General features: G+C 38.3%; 1 protein-coding gene across 1 annotated transcript in view; it reads left to right on the forward strand.

Moving 5' to 3' along the window:
- ANKFN1 (ankyrin repeat and fibronectin type III domain containing 1) overlaps positions 1-19,236 on the forward strand; it is a 62,956-nt gene that overhangs the window by 33,149 nt on the left and 10,571 nt on the right. Inside the window, exons 7-13 of the mRNA XM_074847382.1 lie at positions 515-622; positions 7,871-7,970; positions 9,158-9,290; positions 9,900-10,016; positions 13,772-13,987; positions 16,119-16,285; positions 17,718-17,868. Of these exons, the coding sequence (XP_074703483.1) occupies positions 515-622; positions 7,871-7,970; positions 9,158-9,290; positions 9,900-10,016; positions 13,772-13,987; positions 16,119-16,285; positions 17,718-17,868 (992 nt within the window). The remainder of the gene's footprint in view (positions 1-514; positions 623-7,870; positions 7,971-9,157; positions 9,291-9,899; positions 10,017-13,771; positions 13,988-16,118; positions 16,286-17,717; positions 17,869-19,236) is intronic.

Here is a 19,236-nt window from a genome sequence, read left to right on the forward strand (position 1 = left end):
TTCAGAAGTGATTTTACTCAGAGCATGTTCCTCTGGCTACAGAGCTAGCTCTGGATGTAGGAAGATGTTCATTCTCTGCTTTGCAGTCAGTTTTCTATATAAATGTGGGAGAGTCATTGAGCCTCCTGGTGTCTCACCAAAAGGCAGAAGGAGTGGTAGCATGAGCTTAGTGAGGTACTGAGTGTCAGTACAGTACAGGCTGAGAGCAGCTCTGACACTACAGCAACAGAGGCCATTTATGTACTGAAGAGAAGTAGCCATTGTCTAGTCACTCACTACAGGAGCTTCTAAGAGCTAATTGTTCATAATCATTATGATTAATTACCTAGCTGGCAAAAGGCAACAGAAACTTACTGTAGAAGTAACAACAGCACACTTAAAAACAACTGCCATTTTTTCCTGCGTACCCAGATGTAAAACTTCTCTAAAGCTGAGAAGTATCAGAGGCAAGAAAATATTTTAAAACCTCCTGCTCCTTTGTGTTTCATTTCTGTTTATTTCCTTTGTTCAATAGACTGGAAAGACTGCAGTGGAAGAGAACCTCGGCACAAGGGACACACTGAGGCCCTGGAACGTCTCCTTCAGCAGGTTCGAGCAGCTCATCAGCATTATAATTGCAGAGGTAAGGATAAATATCTATGTGGTAGGGCACCGGCTGAAGCCTCTGTGGCGCCTGTAATTTTAGCAGTTTTCTAACTAGGTCATACCTTCTCATTCATCAGGAAAAGAAAGATATTAATATTGGCCCATCTGGAATCACTTTAGCGCACTATCTTGCTCTTAACCCTTGAAATTAGTTGGATGAAAACATCTGAAAGCTAGAATGCACACAAGCACAGACACACCCTTTCTCCCTCTGTATCCTACACACCTATTGATTTGGTTTTTTCCTACAAATAAGTTTCACACAGGATTCCACTAAAATGTTTCAAGGATCTCTCTCTTATTTTTTCATATAAAGAAATACTTTAGAGAGTTAACAACTGGTTTGGATCAAAAGAGAGGACTTGGCTGCCTCCAAATGGAAGACACAAAGTACTCTAGTGGATGTGATGCCAATCTATAATGAAAAATACTTGCACAATGCAGTGGGAAGATAAGATTGCTACATTTTCAAATAGAATGGATCAAAACTAGGAGAGAGTTCGAATCTCAGCCAGCTCTTTGCTCTTCATTCATGAGAAACAGACTGTGCCTTTAATAGCTCAAGAGCTAAGGCAACAGCTTGGCATTCTTTTTAAAGCATATATAAAAACTCCTGTTCTATACGGGTTGTTGAAAAGTACTATTTATTTTCTTAAAATAAACTTCTAACTGGAATAATGCTTCATTGCAAAGGAACTTATTTTAAACTGAAAAGTTGAACTACCATGAAGTTTTCATTTTTCTTCACCTAGTATGACTGTTATGTCAAGCTGCATCAATTGATTTAAAATCACAGAAATACTTAGGGCTAAAATCATCTGGCTGAAACATAAAGATGCAAATGTGCAAATATGTCACTATCACAATGATCCACAGTCTGCCACAACCCATTGTAACCATAGCAACTTAAACTACTCAGCTATGTTGCTTGGAAAGGAAAAGGAGATATTGCAAGAAAATGTTGTTTCTCTAATTAAAATTCATACAAGCATTATCACTTGCAGGTGGTCTTGGTACTGAAAATACAGATGATGTATTCCATATCTTACACAGATTTTTCATGCTATTAAGAATTCTTTTTTCCATGGTACAGTTTTTCCTCTCTGAAGTTAGCATATATCTCAGGTCTTTCAGGCCACCTTCCTAGTCAACAGGGAATAAGTGATGGAACATCTGAAAATATTCTTAGTATAAATTGTTTTACTGACATACCAGCCCAGAACAGAAGCAGTTATAAACAACATGCAGAAAATCCCTCCTTTTGAGAATCTTACACCAGTGCCTGGTTCTTAGAAAATTCCACTGCTCCAGAAATTAACCCCAGTCTCAAAGCAAAGCACAGACAACTCTGTTCTTGATTTCCTAACTGCTTTTCCTTAAATAATAAATAACAACAATATAGAAAATCTGTTTAGCTCAGAACATTTTCTTGCATGTCTGAAAGAGGATGTGGGAGCTTACATGTGGCAGTACTGCACTGTGGAGTCAGCTTGAGCAACACCCTTGCCTCCAACCAAATAAAAATCTCATAATTGCTTGTAATGCTAGCATTACACAGTAGTATATTTTGGATAAATCAGGATTGTAACATAACAGGAGAGCCTTTGGAACTTGCCTTAAATATATGACTGATGTCAATCCCTTGTATTTCAGTAATTTGGTAAACAATCAAGGCAAAGAGTTTGCAGAAAAAGTAAGAATTATGACATCACTTTGACTCTGAAATTTGGTTCTGGTACTTATCAACCTCAGTGAAATTTGAGGAGTTTGATCAAGGATCTCAGATAAGCTACTGTACATGACTGAAAAGCCCAAATAATGGCTTTCACTTCATATAATACAGAGGCCTGAGTTAGATTCTTAATTTATGTAAATTAGCATGATTTGATTGACATCGATAGAAGTCAGCATGGATATGCTGTTAAGCTGAGGACCTGCCCAGGCATTTATCCATTCTTTACCATGCTTCTCTTTCAGAGCATCATAGAATCATAGAAGGGTTTGGGTTGGAAGGGACCTGAAAGATCATCTAGTTCCAACCCTCCTGCCACAGGCAGGGACACCTTCCACTAGCCCAGGTTGCTCAAAGCCCTGTCCAACCTGGCTTTGAACCCTTCCAGGGAGGGGGCAGCCACAGCTTCTCTGGGCAACCTGTGCCAGTGTCTCACAACCCTCACAGGGAAGAACTTCATCCTTATATCTAATATAAATCTCCCCTCTTTCAGTTTAAAGCCATTATCCCTTGTTCTATCACTACATGCCCTTGTAAAAAGTCCCTCCCCACCTTTCCTGTAGCCCCCTTTAAGTACTGGAAGGCCACTCTAAGGTCTCCCCAGAGCCTTCTCTTCTCCAGGTTGAACACCCCCAACTCTCTCAGCCTGTCCTCACAGGGGAGGGGCTCCAGCCCCCTCATCATCCTCGTGGCCTCCTCTGGACCCACTCCAACATGTCTGTCTTACACTGGGGGCCCCAGAGCTGAACACAGCACTGCAGGTGGGGTCTCACAAGAGTGGAGTAGAGGGGGAGAATCCCCTCCCTCAACCTCCTGGCCACACTTTTTTTGATGCAGCCCATGATACGGTTGGCTTTCTGGGCTGCGAGTGCACATTGCCGGGTCACACTGAGCTTCCTGGCAAGCAACACCCCCAAGTCCTTCTCCACAGGGCTGCTCTCAATCCATTCTCCACCCAGCCTGTATCTTGGGACGCTTGGGATTGCCCCGAACCATGTGCAGAACCTTGCACTTGGCCTTGTTGGGACTTCATAAGGTTCACTCTTCTTTGATTATACATTAATACGGTAATCTCTGTTTTCCTCATTTGTTTTAGAGATGTCAGTAAATAGCTGGACACTGTTTGGAGAGTGTCCTTGAATCTGCTTACAACCACTGATTTTCTGTGGTTTATAAATGAGAGCAGAATCAAGCTCTGCACGAATTAAAGCTAGATGAAGATAGAGACAGGACTCAAACCTGGGGTCCTGGCACCTTGGCTTTTCACTAAGTGATTCCTCTGTGGGATATCACACTTATGCTGCTCAGACTGGCTGAAGGAGAGCGGAGGATGGTGCAAGGGCAGTGGAAAAAACTGAGGGTAATCGATCTAAAAGGTCTGAGATTATTTGAATAACATAGGCAAAAGCTTCCGAATACAGAGGAGCCAGAAGAGCAAGGCTGTGTGCTAGTGCACCAGCGTGAGCTGGGAGGGTTAAATTGCCTAGATTCCAGGCAGATCTCTTGCCCAAGTCTGCTCCTTCAGGCTTTGCACTGCAGCCTGCCTTTTGCCCTGTGCTTTGCATTGCAGGGGCTGAAGAAAACAAGCTTACAAAAATACCAGGAAGAATACATTGGAATGTACAGTGAGTTTAAGAGCTTTTGGAATTAGATCAGCTGTTGCTTTTGAACCTGCTCTGTGATATGATGAAATCTCCTAGGGAATTACTTAGGAAGCTTTGCTTTCATATGCTTAATCTTCTGGAAAACCCTGATGATTACAAACAACAGTCATCCATTTGTCTTCATAATATCATGCTACAGACTATCATAACTGAGTTACTACAATTGTATGTCCTGGCAAAACTTCAAATGTATTTTTTAAGTATTTTTTTCTTGTAGATCATTTTTTCTAAACAATCCTGAGTGGATTTAAGTAATTGTGGGATGCTTCATTAAGAAAGGAAGCCAACTCTTCAGTGAAATGCTCACCAGATATTTTCTTTCTGAAATTTGGTTGAAATGTATTTTACTAGACAAGGAAGAGGTGGAATAAAAATGTTCTAATTGTAATTTGATTCACAAGCAGAGCACATAGTTTTATTGCATTTAACAAAGAGAAGGATCTCTGATTTCACAGGCCAATTACAATGTTTAGATTATAATTATTGGTAAGAATATACAAAAACAGGCTTGCGAAACAAGCCATAGTTCAGGTAGGGAATTTAAAAAGTTACCATTTCAGCTGTTGAGCCTGACTTTGTAATCCAAAATATACCACCCAGTAATATGACTATCATGCCAGTAGCTTCTTCACGAGATACAGAATTTTCTTTTGAAAGACATCCCACACTGAGGTGAGGTAATACAGTATCTATCATGTTCTCAAGCTATTGAGGTGTCTGGCCACTACTTATGCCTCTAACTTCTCCATGCACATTATCACAGTGTCAGTTGTTTGCAATGCTAAAAATGTGCAGCTTTAAACTGAGTTTGAATTTGTCTGGAAGTTTCCAGATATTTCATGTATTTTCATAAGGTTGCACAACTAGTGAAAACTCTAAACCCCATTATATGCCCTCCATTAGGATTTCAGTAGGATCTAGCTCATCTTGTGCTAATTTGCTTCCTTATTCAGGGTCACCCTAAATGATGTTTAGCAGTTCCGCAGGCTGTCTGATTTGTGGGGCTAAGATCTCAGATAATTTTGCACTGAGGTAATTCCATTTACTTCACATCTGCCCCACTTGAGGAGAGGCACCCGCTTGTCTAGTGATAGGACAAAGAATTCCAGATGATCTTCCTCCTCGGAGAAATGGCACGGCATAGCAGACATTCCTCTACAGCAGAGACCCCAGATGCATACTAGCAGCCTGAGTATGGAACTTTGCTCTTATTCTTCCACAATGGACTCGTGTTGCTTTTAAGTATCTGTTGTATTTAAGTGAACTGCAAAGAAACATTTATATAAATATACCTTTGTAGTTAATTGTCTATTTCAATCCAGGGTTGAATTCTTCCGATCTAAATCTAATCACCAGAAATTCTCTAATTTCAGTCACTAATTGTTCACTCCTGTGTTTCTATGAAAAGAGCTTACAGCTCTACTGCTGTATCATTTATTAATATAAACTTATTTTGTTGTTACTGGTGTTCTTCTATAAAGGTTACTCTATGTTATTTATTAGTTAATTAAATAACAGACAAAGTTCCATTTCCTGTAGATCCAAATTATCCTCTAATCTCAGCTCCATGTTTTTTGGCTTCTAGACACACTATACTGTAAAACAAAAGCAAATAGCAATGTAGGAGAGTTTAGAATCTCCATCTAGTTTTACATTGTTTCTTTTGCTGTTGGCTTCCGCAAAGCTGTGGACTAAACCCAAACCACTGAAAAGCCCAATAACATATATTTCACTTGTAATGTGCCCTCTTATTTTAATGCTGCAGTCTCTGAGTGTTTTAAATAGAATTATGTTGCTTTGCCTTCAGCAATTTCCTCCTTCATTCCCTCCATCCTTAATATAGAAGAAAATAAAAATCACATAATTAGAATGAAATTTATATTCCTAAATTGGTCTTAACCTTGGAAGACGGAAGCAGTAAGACAGGAGTTTTCATGTAGCATTTGGTTTACATTACTATGATATACTGAAAAAGTTCACAGTAAAATAAAAATTATCTGAGGAGATATGAATAGAAAAAAAAATTTTTTAAAGGAAAAGAATACAAAGATCAGTTGCATCAAAGGAGTAGTCAGGGATTTGGATGAGTCTGTTAAAACTAAACTGAACAGCACATTGGAGAATATGCCATGGAGAACAAGTTTCCACTGGAAAGACAATGGATTTGATGATCTAATAAGTCTCATACATCTGAACTGTATGATTTCACCTCTAATAGAACCTTGTTCTCTTTGTACTTGCTGTTCAGCAGAGTGGTAATTATTGCTAACAATGTGTCTTCTTTCTGTGGTTTTCAATGTGCAAATTTATTCATCATTTAAAAATATGTTGAGCACTTCCACAGATGGGGTTTTGACAATAGCAAATTTAGATGTTCTTTAAATGTTCAAACTTAGAACTCACTAGGGAGACACAGATAGACACCTCCTATTCTGCACTGGAGGTAAGTGAGAAATATGTTACTCTGAAAACACCTAAGCAGAGTGATTAGCAGCTTTCAGCAAATAGTTCTTTATGAGTCATATTTTTTCCCCACTGGAGAAGGGCATCCCTCAAAATGTTTCATGCTTCAGTCTGGATGGGTATCCATGCTTTATCCGAATAAACAGTCAGATCGTGGAAAAGTGAGATGTAGTTTCACAGTTACATTTTTCTTTTTGTCTTTCTTTTCAGATCACAGTAAATATCGGAAGAATTAATTCTTTTTTTAAATTAAATGTTTCTGCTGTTTCTCTGACAACAGCATTAAACAGGAGGGACATTGCAAAAGACAATGCAAAAAAAAAAAACCCCAAAACAGCCCATTCCTTTTAAATGCCGTATGTGGACAACAACAACTGACAATACATTGTACATTATAGAGTCCTGCATGTTCCTGACTGCCATCTATTGGCACACCCTCTGAAGTCTGCTCACAGGTACACAGGTGGACACAGCTGTTTCACAGAGCTTGCAACTTCCAGTTCCCACTGGAAGATTTCTGGCTTACAAGGAAACTCAGGCCGTGCATGAGAGAAGGAAAGACATTAAGTCAAATTCATGAAAATGAAAAATAATACAATGTATAAAAATTTAACCACATTTTTTTAGAATATTGGGTGAATATTTGATTTTATTAAATTCTTCTGCTGAGAGAGCTGGTCCAGAGATCCTTGCAGGCACACAGCAGGTCTCAGCTTTGACATGAAGTGAACAAACAAGTCAAACACCTCTTCCTTGGATTCCAGATTCCTAGGGAGCAAATGTAACTGTGAAAGTTCTGAAGCAATACAGGTGACTGGAAATTATTCTGATACAGAAAAAGAATCCAAACAAAAGCACATGCATTTAATGTGATACAGAGAAAGACAAGGGACAATCTAGCTGTTTTCTTAAAGCCTTTACTTAAGACTGGTGATGCTGTGATGTTAGTGATTGCCAGGGCACCAATTATTCAGTACTTAGAAGGAATTACAGCACCCTAAAATGTTGACTGATGGTTTGAATCTCTTCTTGGTTTTTTGAGATGATTTGCAAAATTCACATCTATTCTGAACATTAAGAGTACGTAGTACTGGTTCAAGCTATTCTTTGCCTAGGAGCAAAACATTTTTACCAAATCTGAGTTTGCTGCAAGTAAGGAAATTGTTTGCAGTTGCCTATCACTAAAATAATGAAAATATAAGCAAAAGGTTGTATTTGAGCATGTTTCTAAATGTTGCCTTTTGAAAGGTATATAGTGGGCACTGACTGAAATTTAGTATTGTGCTTCAAAAGACAAAGGTTCTTTACGAGATACTAACTGAAATTTAAGTGCTGGGCTTGGTTTGCTTTTTATTTTCCATTTTAGAGAGTTCTAAATTACAGAATGCTGGTCGCAAGCAATCAGTTTCCAGAAGCCTGAAGCACCTTTTCCACTCATCGAACAAATTTGTGAAGACTCTGAAACGGTTTGTCATTCACTTTATCTCCCAAACGTTCTGAGTTTTAGCTAGCAGTTGTTGCTCTTATGCAATAGTGAAAAGCACCTTAGAAATGTATGTCAAGATTCCACTACCAATGAAACAGCAATCAATCAGAACGAACTTGATAAATTTGCATACATGTAAGACTGGTGCAGCTGATAGGAAAATAATGCTCCAGTTCCTACTGAAATCAATAGAATCTTTTCATTGTTACTGTTGGAAATATATTTGAATTGTAATGAGTGAAATATTCTGTGAAAACACAAAGTGCAGTTACTGTGGTATTTTGGAAGTACTGCCTCTGTTGCTGCTCAGTAATGAAATGGTATTTATTTCATTCATAATATAAAATGCAGAGCTCAGATAACATGTTTTGATAGTCTATTGGCAACAAGCAACACATCAAGAATTCTCTAACATCTTTAGCTAGGTTTGCAACTCAGTGTGACTCAAACAACCCTCAGCCTTGATAATTTGTTTTAGCAAATGGAAGTTTCTTATGCTGGATTATTTCTTCTTTCATTGCCAGGAGTGTTCAGTTTGCTTTTTCTTCTTTGTATTTTGATAAGAGTTTGATTCTTTCAGAAGAGCTCTCCAGAGTCTTTAAATTCCCTAAGGCAACTACTTAACGTATGTAACTAATTGCAAGGGTAAATATTGAAAGGAATGATCTCTATAAACAGTTTTGCAGATATGCTGGCCAAATTACACTCAATTACACTAATGTAAATCCATAATAACCTGCCTGATTTCAATTCAGTTACTTCAGATTTACTCTGAAGTAAACGAGGGTAGAACTAAGCCCGTTAATGATAAAAAGTTTTAGTAAAATTTCTGATTTCTAAAGGGCATAAAGCCTCTATTTTATACTGTTTACTCTGACAAAATCCTTACTAAAACTGATGTCAGTGGCTTGCATAGATTCATAATTTCTTAGATTCTTGTAGTCTCACATCATCTAAAACTGTAAGCTTCCCAAATATTTTTCAGAATTCACTGGCTGAAGTTGCCAGTGATCTATATAAGTTGCATGATCTATATAACACAGAAGTTATGACCAGATGATTCGATTTGTCTCCTCAGAACTTAACATCTATGATTCTTTGACTAAAATTTGGCATGGACGTGAGTAGAAATGAAAGGTGTTTGACAATGTTTCCTTCTTTCTTTAGGGGACTCTACTTATCTGTTATATTTTTTTACAAAGACAATTTATTAGTAACCAATGAAGATCAAATCCCAATTGTGGAAATTGATGACTCTCACAGTAGTTCAGTTATGCAGGATTTCCTGTGGTTCACAAAGGTAACAGGAGCCTAATTTCATATATTGCTTCTACGGATTTGTTGCTAGCAATGCATAGGCCTTAGCTCTTCATTCTGAATTTTTGAAATGATGTCAATAAAAAGCTAAATGATGAAGTGCTTTACCTTCACTCATGTTAAAATGCAAAACACTTATATGGGTTAAATTCTGACTGGGTCGCTGACAGTGGCACAATTACTCTTTTAAATGTATGATCCTACATAAGTGACTGCTACTTGGGTACATAAAGGTTTTATGAATATTTAGAGGAAGAGTCTAAAGGAATAACTAAAAGGTTTAATGTTGGTATTATGGTTATGCCATCATTCAAGGTATCTTCACACTATTTTTTATACCCCAAAGAACAGTAAATCAATTTTACACAATAATCCAAAGAGCAATTGAAGTAGGTGCATGATGTTTACAAAGAAACTTCTGTGTCCGATTCAGTATCTGTTTCATGTTTATATAGGCAATACATTGCCATCCACAGAAACTCAAAATGAGCAATATCCACTGATTTTTCCTAGTCCAAAATGCTTTTAATTTCATTTCTGTTTTTATAAATGCCGAGAACAAAAACTGATTGAACTGTATATATTTTTGCAGTTGTCTTGCATGTGGGATGATATCAGATGGCTGAGGCAGAATATGTCTGTATCCGTGTCCTCATCAACAGCACTTCAAGCCAGGCAAAAGATGCTTTCAGCAGCAGCACAGCTACAGGTTGGTTGCATTGCGTATTTCTAGCTATTAACTTGGTGACTTTCTGATCTCTAAGGGATAGTACTGCCAGCTGTCCTATGGTTCACCACTCCCCACTGGCCTGTTCTTTGGAGCAGCGTTATCATCTACAATAAAATGAGCCACTGAGCCTCTCTTGCCAGCTGGAAGGAAGAAGTTACATTAAAAGTAGGAAAAAGAAAGGAAAGAAACGAAAGTGGCAGACAAAGAAACAAACAGATATGAACCAGTGAATAATGATCACAGATAAACCTGCGGGTTTGCAGATTGGGAATTCAAGAGTTATAATCCTAATATTTGCTGCTCAAAAGCCTCTTAGAAAGCCTATTCATTATTAATTATTAATATATTAATAAAGGATTTAAACTCTGGGTAAGATTTAGCACTCCCTTGTGCTACATGGGAACCTGCAGCAGTAGGTAGCTTCTGTCCCCAACAGGAAGGACAAATAGACTGCGGAAGTTGCCAAAATAGCACTCTTGATTCACCCATAACTTACAAACTGCTCAAGTACAGCTTCTAGGGCAGAACTACACTGTTTGACAAGCAGGATGGCTATGCTGTTGTGGATTGTCAGCAGGGAAATAAAAATGAATCTTTCATTAAGTTATTAACTGAGCCGCCAAAATTCTTAAGGTGAAAATGTACCTTTGTGCAAAGAACCAGTCAGAGGCCTATTCAGACCCTTAAAAACAGAGACTAAGAGAGATTAAGTGGTGCATAGATCTTGTGCTGACCCCTCAGCGCAGTGGTGAGGACAGCAGCACTACATGGACTATTCATATCATGTTAAGGTGTAGCAGTGACTCTCAGGACAGTTCCGTTCCAACATGTGCTACAGATACAATCTGAGTGGTACTGAACAGGTCACTTAATCCTTCTGTGACTCAGTCCACTATTTGTTATGCAAATAATAATTACACTTTCTCCAGCAGAACATTTTGACATTTATTGTAATGCTTCTGAAGAATGGATTTCATGATAACATGAAATCTCTAGCTGAAAGACAGACATTTTCATAAAATACTTACTTTTGTGGCAAAATACATTTTCAAAAACGTGTGCATGATTCTTGCAGAAAAGTATATCCAGGCCTCACTTTCTTCTACCTTTTGTTAGAATAAAGTCACCAAAGCTTCCCAGAAAAATCTATGGTACAGTCATGGAATTAATGAAGATCTTCATATTGGTTGGCTCATGTATTAGCCATACGGCCATCCCTCGTTATTGCCAGTCAATGCAATAAGCTAGGTTTTATAGCAGCTATGAAAGCCAGATACTTTGTGGCCATTATTAAGAATATCCATGTGGGGTTTATTTTACATCTTTTGGCAAAGCATGCTGTACAGGAGAGTAGCCTTCCTGGGCAACCACCTGTCTTGACTGATTTCCCCAAAGTATCCCGAAATATATGGAATGCCAGTCTCCTGTACCTTTATTGGAGGACCACCTGTGTTAAGCAGCAGCTGTTTGTCAGTCCTTTGAGCTGTCACTAGGGAAAGTTTTAACTATATCTGCTGAATGTTCCCTCTGGTGTGGTTAGCTCAGCTTAGGTAGCACATATTCCTTTGGTTAGCTCAGTTTCATTCCCTCTGTGCAGATTGTCTTTAACAGAGCATTGCTAGTATGCACGGACTGCACTTTGAGATAACCAAGGTTCCTAGTACATTGTGCTATTATTTGCTACCAGAGATGTTAAGAGCAGAGCTTGAAGCACAGAGATATACCAAATGTGTCCATGTGGTATATTGCTCTGTTGAATTTCTGGCAAATTTATTGTCCTTAACATTTGTTCTGTTAGCTTGGTCCCCCGATCAACGGAGGGATTGTCACCGATCTGCCAACATCTAACAGTGTGTGTGGCCTAATGGGATCCACCAATGGAAGGATCTCAATAAAGTTTATATGGTTGAATACATTTTATTGAGGTAGTTAATAGACTGACTCCACAAGAATTTAGGACAGAATGGAAAGATCAGTGACAACACAGCTGCTAAGGGACCAGATCAGTGGATTCAGAGACAACAGGGACTGTAATTTTGCCTGTTCTTACTGCTAGACAACTAAAGCAAACAAAACACAAGTGATGGGGTGCCAAGCTAAGTAGACACAAAACTTTCTTAGTATATGAATTAGTCACATCTTCATATTAGTAGGTACACCCTTTCTCTGTGCTGGAATGTCATTCAGAATATACAGTCAGTGACAGTAACGTTTGTTTTCATCTAGGCACATTCATAGGTTGCAGTGATTAATGTGACAACTAAATGGTTAACACCTACCTGCAATCATGTGTCCCACCTGTGGACACATGGATAATACAAAATGTATACTCAAGACATCCAGTGCTAATCAGTTATGCAGGGTAACCTCAAAAGACAGAACAGTTAAAAAAAGAAGGGAGGTGTTGTATAGACATCAACAGTATGCCCTGGAGAGGGATGCATAAAGCTAAAATAGCTAAGTTATACCACATAAAGAACAGTCACTGTGCTGACTACCTAGAGTTTATAAACAATTTAATAATACAGTTTATAAGTAAATATTGCCTGCTAAGTACAGATAAATAATTTCAGGATAACCTATCCATTTACAATGTCATTAAGTTAACGTATAGCACTTCCCTAAACATACAATGTGCTATATTGTAAATTCAAGTTTTCATTTTAAACTACCCCCATCCCTACCCAGCTTACTGTAGACCTCTTGAAAAGTCACAAAGTAATGAGCATATTTTAAATGTTAGGCATTTTTCTTTAAGACATCTGGGAATCTCTTCAGTGGCTGGTCACTGGATTGAGTGTGTTTGCACCTATAAGCAGATGCCTTACTGTGTGAGAAAAGGGATTTTGACCAAAATATGTATTTTATGTGGAGTCTTTTAAAATTACTTTTCTTTAATCCTCACATATTTTCCTGGAGAGCTTTGCCCTGCTAGTTTGTTAGTTTCTGCTGGTTTTGTCTAGCACATTCTTAGTATCTGAAGGAAAAGGAAAAGGGTCCGTGTCTCTTCAAATCCTTCTGTGTTCCTTCACAAACACACTCCACAGTTTAACTCCAGATTTATTTACATTCAACATAGATATGAGGGCCTCTTGCTTTTCTTGCTGAAAATAATCTGAATAATTTTAAAATGGAGAACAGAAAATGGAGATTATCATTAATGACCCTAAGAGAAAACATTTGAAGTGTCTATTATGAATGATTTGGGGGCAGGGGAAGAATTTTGTATCATCTCTGACATTTGGTTAAGGGGAGGTTAAGAGAGCACCTAGCTCTTCTGTAAATGCAAATCAGAAGGGCTTCATTGATACCGAAGGAATCACCACTAGAACAACATTGAGTGCTTTTGAGAAGTGCATCCTTTATCTTTACCTGACTGGGCAAAGATAGGAAGTTCTGTCCAAATAAGTGATTTTGCAGTGTTTCCTTTTACAAAGTCATGGGGTCATAATAGTCTTTCTGATGTTCTCCATTAAATGTTGGACTAAACACTGCTGGGCCATATACATCAGAGGATCCACAATTCAATCCACAAACACAACTTCGGGAAAAACTTTTCCTTTTGCCAGTTGAATGATACGACTGTAGGACAAGTCTTTGAGAAACACTTTGTGTCTAGTTTTTCTTGAAGTCAATAGGACTGATGTCAGTGAGCACAAAGTTATGTTTCAAAAAATACCACTCTCTTGATATGCAATAAATAACTTTCATTCTATAATTTGCTTGTTTTCTAGAATTTGCTGGGAACTCACAACTTAGGCAGAGTTTTTTATGAGCCAATCAAGGATCGACATGGCAATATGCTGATAGTTACTATAAGAGAAGTGGAGAGTCTTTATTCATTTTTTAATGGCAAATGGATGCAGGTATCCAAACTACAAAGCCAGAGGAAATCCCTTTCAACTCCAGAGGAGCCAACAGCATTAGACATCTTGCTTATAACAATCCAGGTAGTGCTTTGCTTCTCTTACTCCATGTTATTTGCTTTTGTAAAGTCTGTGCCAGAGTCCTGATTTTTGGAAGAGTCTTGTAGAATTTTAGGCCTTAATCCAGTGCCCAATAAAATTAATGGCAAGGCTCCCGTTGAAAGCAAAGACTTATATTACTTCCAGTGGGTCTGGGATCAGATCCTTAATATGTAAAATATCCATGAGATTCTAAAGAAATTACTTCAAAGTCCTAGCAGAGAATAGTAGTTTCTATCAGTTTCGGGAAACCATGCTATAGAATTCTGTAGCAAGGGATATAAAAACCTTTAAAATTCTCTGGGATGTTCTTAAGCACCTATACAGACACTTACATTTTCTACACTCCATAAGATTTTTCCATCCAACCTTGAACACTAAATCTAGGTTTAAAACTTTACTGTTCTACTTAATAAACTTGTTCTGTGGGGTTCAGAGTTCCTTGGAGCCTGGTATAGTTGCTAAAGAATTCTTTACTGACCACAACCCTTCTTTAATTTCTGCCTAACATGCCCCCAGACTTCAAAATTAGAAAAATACCAAGGTAAGGATTGATCTTGGAAGTTGCTTTGCATAGTCAGATCAGTTAATATCATTGAGAGTCATGGGTTTTCAGCCCTTCAAGCATCAGGGTATCTGCAAACTCATGTTAAACATAGATAGTTCACATAAAGATTAATACATGTTTTCTGTAGGTAACAGCAACCTATTTGTCACAAAATGTAAGCAGCCAATCTCTCTAAAACTCAATTGCATAGTTACCCAAAATGCTACAAGACAAGTCATTGTCTTAGTCCCTTCTTTAGCACCCTCAACTAGACGATGACTGCTGTGATTAATTTTTGAATTAGAGGCACTTTCTTGAGCAGAGACTCTGCTTTTCGTACCGGAAACTGACAGGCAATCAAAATACACATTACCAGGTTTTAGGAACGTTAAAAAATTTCCAAAAGACAATAAAACTTACCTGATCTATGTTAGATTTAATGTATTAAAATGTGTTAAAGGTGTAGAAAAATGTCAATCTGGGCAAAAGTTTTATATTAGGAAACCCAAAATACAGGCCTGATCAGATTTCCACAGAGATCCTAGTGGAAAAAATGTTCCCCTAATGGTTTACACATTCCTATCTAATGCCCACCCTTTCTTCTATTACTTGTTTAATCATCGAATGGGTATTTTGTTCATGAAGTGCTTGTGAAAATGAGGGTCTAATTGCATTGGTCAGAGCCAAGCATAGCACTAGCAGATAATTTGATGGTTCCAAGAGTAAAGGCATAAGGCCAGCTGTCTAATCCTCACCCACTGCAGAAGCACACATTTCTCAGGATGGCAGCAGACATCATTTTTAGGGTAGTTTTGGGGAACTGCTATACATAGCCTTGAAAATGTCTCCTGGCTTCAGCAAATACACCATCATTATTAATTCCTTCTAAGCTCTATTTGTTAATAAAGATATTTGTTCAGAAAACACCGCCATTAATTAAATTTTGCAAACCACCAACCCCCATGGTCGTAGAGATCTTCCTGTTGACAGCAGGTGATACAGAACAGGTTTTTGAGAGATGTAAGTTGGGACTCCACAGGGATTTCTTTGGTGACAGTACGGGCTTACACAGCCCCTCTCCTCCACCTTCCCCAGGTGATAGTTTTTTCCCAATGCTGCTCTGCTACACACCAAACGTCAGCCAGGGAACTGCTCTGGCTGAAAAATGACTGCTCCTTTTTCCGAGTTGTTTTTCAGCTGAATCAGTTCCCCAACCCAGCTCACTGCTGAAATGATCAGACAGGAGTGCAGAGGTGGGTGTTATTTAAGCTAGTTTAAATACTACACTTGTAGAAGATTGAAACCTCAGTTTTTTAGAACCAATCCCTGCATGACGTGGAGAGCTTAGAGAACCTGTGTATGGCTTTAAGTAAAAAGCTGTCGAAGTGCATCCAAACTACCAGAGATTATTTATATGCTTAAGCATGTGCTTAAATGCTTTGCGAATTGGGAACACTGTTGAAACAAAAAGACGGCTGTAAAAACATTTGTTTCTTTTTGATCCCAAATTCTTCCGCTTATGTGGAAAAAAAATGAGATTTTTATGTAGGACTGTTTCTCTTAAAACAGGACATACTTTCCTATCACAAACGAAGTCAGCAACGCCTCCCTCCCGGCTTGTATCTGGGTTACCTTAAACTCTGCAGTTCTGTGGATCAAATCAAAGTGCTTGTGTTGCAGAAGTTGCCTAATATCCTGTGTCATGTTAAAATCCGAGACAACAGCAATGTCTCCAAGTAAGTGAATATGTACATATTTACACACACATATGTAGAGAGAGAACATTTGTTTTAAGTTTGAAACAACTGATCAAATTTAAATGCTAAGGCAATTTTTGCCGTTGCAAAATTGTAGGTGCCAGCAAAGTTTGGCTCAGGTGTGTACCACCCCAGAGATCAGCGCTGAACTAAACGGGTGCACCTGTGTGTTTCCAGCAAGCTGAAGGCCTATCCAGAACACATGCGTATGAGCCCACTGGTTTCTAAGGACAGTGTTCTCTGGTTGCTCAAATTCTGCACAGTGGTAATGATCTTCCATATATCCGTTAGGAAGACCATAGCCTGCAGCCCTGATTCGGCCTCCAGTGAATTCAATGTCACCCTTTTTATTGATTTTCACTCACCATGGGGTGTTGGAGCAGGTGATTTTTCTGTGTATTCTCTTATGCAATATCTGGTTTCTCGCTCTAATGCACAGCAAGCATACAGCAATTGAAAACACATATTCGGACAAACGCTATCAGCCATTGAACTGTTGTGCTCTGGGAAAGCCATCTTCCTCTTCATCCATTGCTTCCCTTATCTATCGGGCAAGTGCACTTATTTGTACTGCCTAGTCCTTGCCTAGTGGGCAACACATTTTCCTGGCTTTTCTGGAGCTTTTTAATCCTATATCATTTCAGCAACCAGCTGATAATTTTGCATATGGAAAAAGGAGCTGGATATCTATATGGGTAACAAGGATATCCAGAATGTAGTAGTTAATAGTAACAAAGATTTTGGAAGGAATATAAAGCCTAGTGCTTCAGAGTTTATAATAATCTCTGACTCTTGAATTTTAAGATCAGATCTTTATTTAGGAGCAAACTGTACCACATCTATTACTCATCTTGTAGTGGCGTTTCCTGTACATTTTTTTCTTGAATGTTTGGTGCTGGCTGTTTTTCAAGACCGAATACTGGGCAGGGTGAATTAAGGATTTGATCCAGAAAGATGATTCCCATGTTTATCAGGTCTAGAATGGATATATGTCAAGCAAACCAGGAAGTTCTTTGGCTCCAGTGAGTATAAGAGAGTCTGTCACAGAAATTAAACTTCCTGCTAATTGTCACTGTTGTCATTTCCAATGTATGCTTTTTAAAATATTGTGGTAGATAGGGAATTATGTGAAGAAGAAAACCTGGATTGAGAAGCCTTAGTGAAATATTTCAAAGGCAGTTGGACTTCCAGAGGTTTGCAAGGAATGTTCAGCCTGATGTACATGTGCTAGAAAAATTAAACTTTTCAAAGTTAGAATTTTAACCACAAACAATCAAGATTGCACAAGTTTAGAATGTTTTGCTATATGAGGATTAAACTATCAACAGATCCCAAATGCACATACATTGAATTCCTGCTTGTGCACTGAACTTTTGTTATATTTCTAATTTTAACTTGACTCAACATACAGAGATGAGTGGGAATGGATCCAAACACTTTCTGGCTCAGAATCTGTGGAAAGTATGGATCATACTTCAGACTGCCCTACTCAATTGTTCTTGTATGAGCTCCAGATGGCAGTGAAAGCTCTCCTTAAACAGATCAATCTACCTCTGCATCAGGTATTTTCCTTTGTGGTATTTATCACCTTTTTAAAAACTGATTCTTAAGAACACTAAAAGCTACAAACTGTGTAACTTGCAGGTAGGGATTAAACGTTAATGGTCGCAAGAAAAGAAAAGCTGAGAAGTATTGTATTCCATTATTCTAAGTGTGTGTAGAGGAACATCTTCAATAAAACAGTTATTTTCCTGCATACTTGAACATATAAGGTTTAAGAGACAAATCTTCAATTAGCTCCTATTTTTGCATCTGTTAGTATATTTGTGCAACTTCAGGCAGGTGCAAATAAGCACTTTTGCACGAAACTAGTAGTTGCAAGCACCTTTAACCAGCTGGCAAAGAAAAACAAGTATTTTTCCAGGTGGGCAGGGCAATTGACTGTTCTTTTGGAGGTAGTGAGGGTGTAGGAAAGTCCTGCTGAAGACACACACAGATAAACGTTGCACTTCTAAAACACATAGTACCAGACCTCCAGATTGCTGTGGGTGAGGAGAGGTATCTGGCTTCTGGCTTTACATTTAGGTACAAGAAATGCATATGTGAATAAATAAAGTCAGGGAGGATAATCTATGATGTGAAAGATCCATGAAAAAATAAGCTAAGGAGTTTGTTTCTTGTTTACATGAATTCCATTTTATTTTGGTCTACAAGGGTAAAGAGGGCTTAAAGTAGAAGTAAATCATCTTTATATTCACTTCAAGGTCTATTTGTGCAGCTAGAAAGATGTGGCCTTAAAATAAATTAATCTGGTTCTACATTTCTTGATTTTGAAAGGTTTAGGTTTTGCTTTTAAAAAGAAATCCATCAGTGCTGCACCTTCTAGCCGGGGAAGAGCCAAGTACGACTCAAGTAAATCCAAAATTGAGACAGATGGTGTGTGCTGCCTTGTGGGCAGTCACTCTAATTCAATAGGGCTCTGTACAGGTCTCTATGCTAGTGTATTTTCTTGGAGGTTATAGCTTTTGTGCTTGTCTTTTTTTTTTGAGCTAGGGACTAAAATATTTAAATCAATGTGCAATATGTTCCTTAGGCTGCAGCTCAGCCAAGCATTTAAGCTCATCTATTCTGCATGAGAGAGAGACATAAACATGACCTTGCAGTTAAACACAGTTGTAAATGTTTTGATGACTCAGGACCAAACTTCTATGTTAATGAATTGAATTTTTAATTCAACAGATTTATTTATGTATTTTTATTATTTTTGTGGTAAGCAGAATCATGGACAGTGACACTGGTGCATACCCAGGGTAAAATGCAGTGCTTGCACACAGCAGCTCTACAGCAGCCTCAGGCCAACTCCTGTGTGTGCCATTTTCTCTTGCTGCAGCACTTGTTAAACCTTTTCAGTGCTGTGTTGAGGGAGAGCT

This window comes from Strix aluco, chromosome 21 (assembly GCF_031877795.1).
Source record: "Strix aluco isolate bStrAlu1 chromosome 21, bStrAlu1.hap1, whole genome shotgun sequence".
NCBI classification, from domain to species: Eukaryota; Metazoa; Chordata; class Aves; order Strigiformes; family Strigidae; genus Strix; species Strix aluco.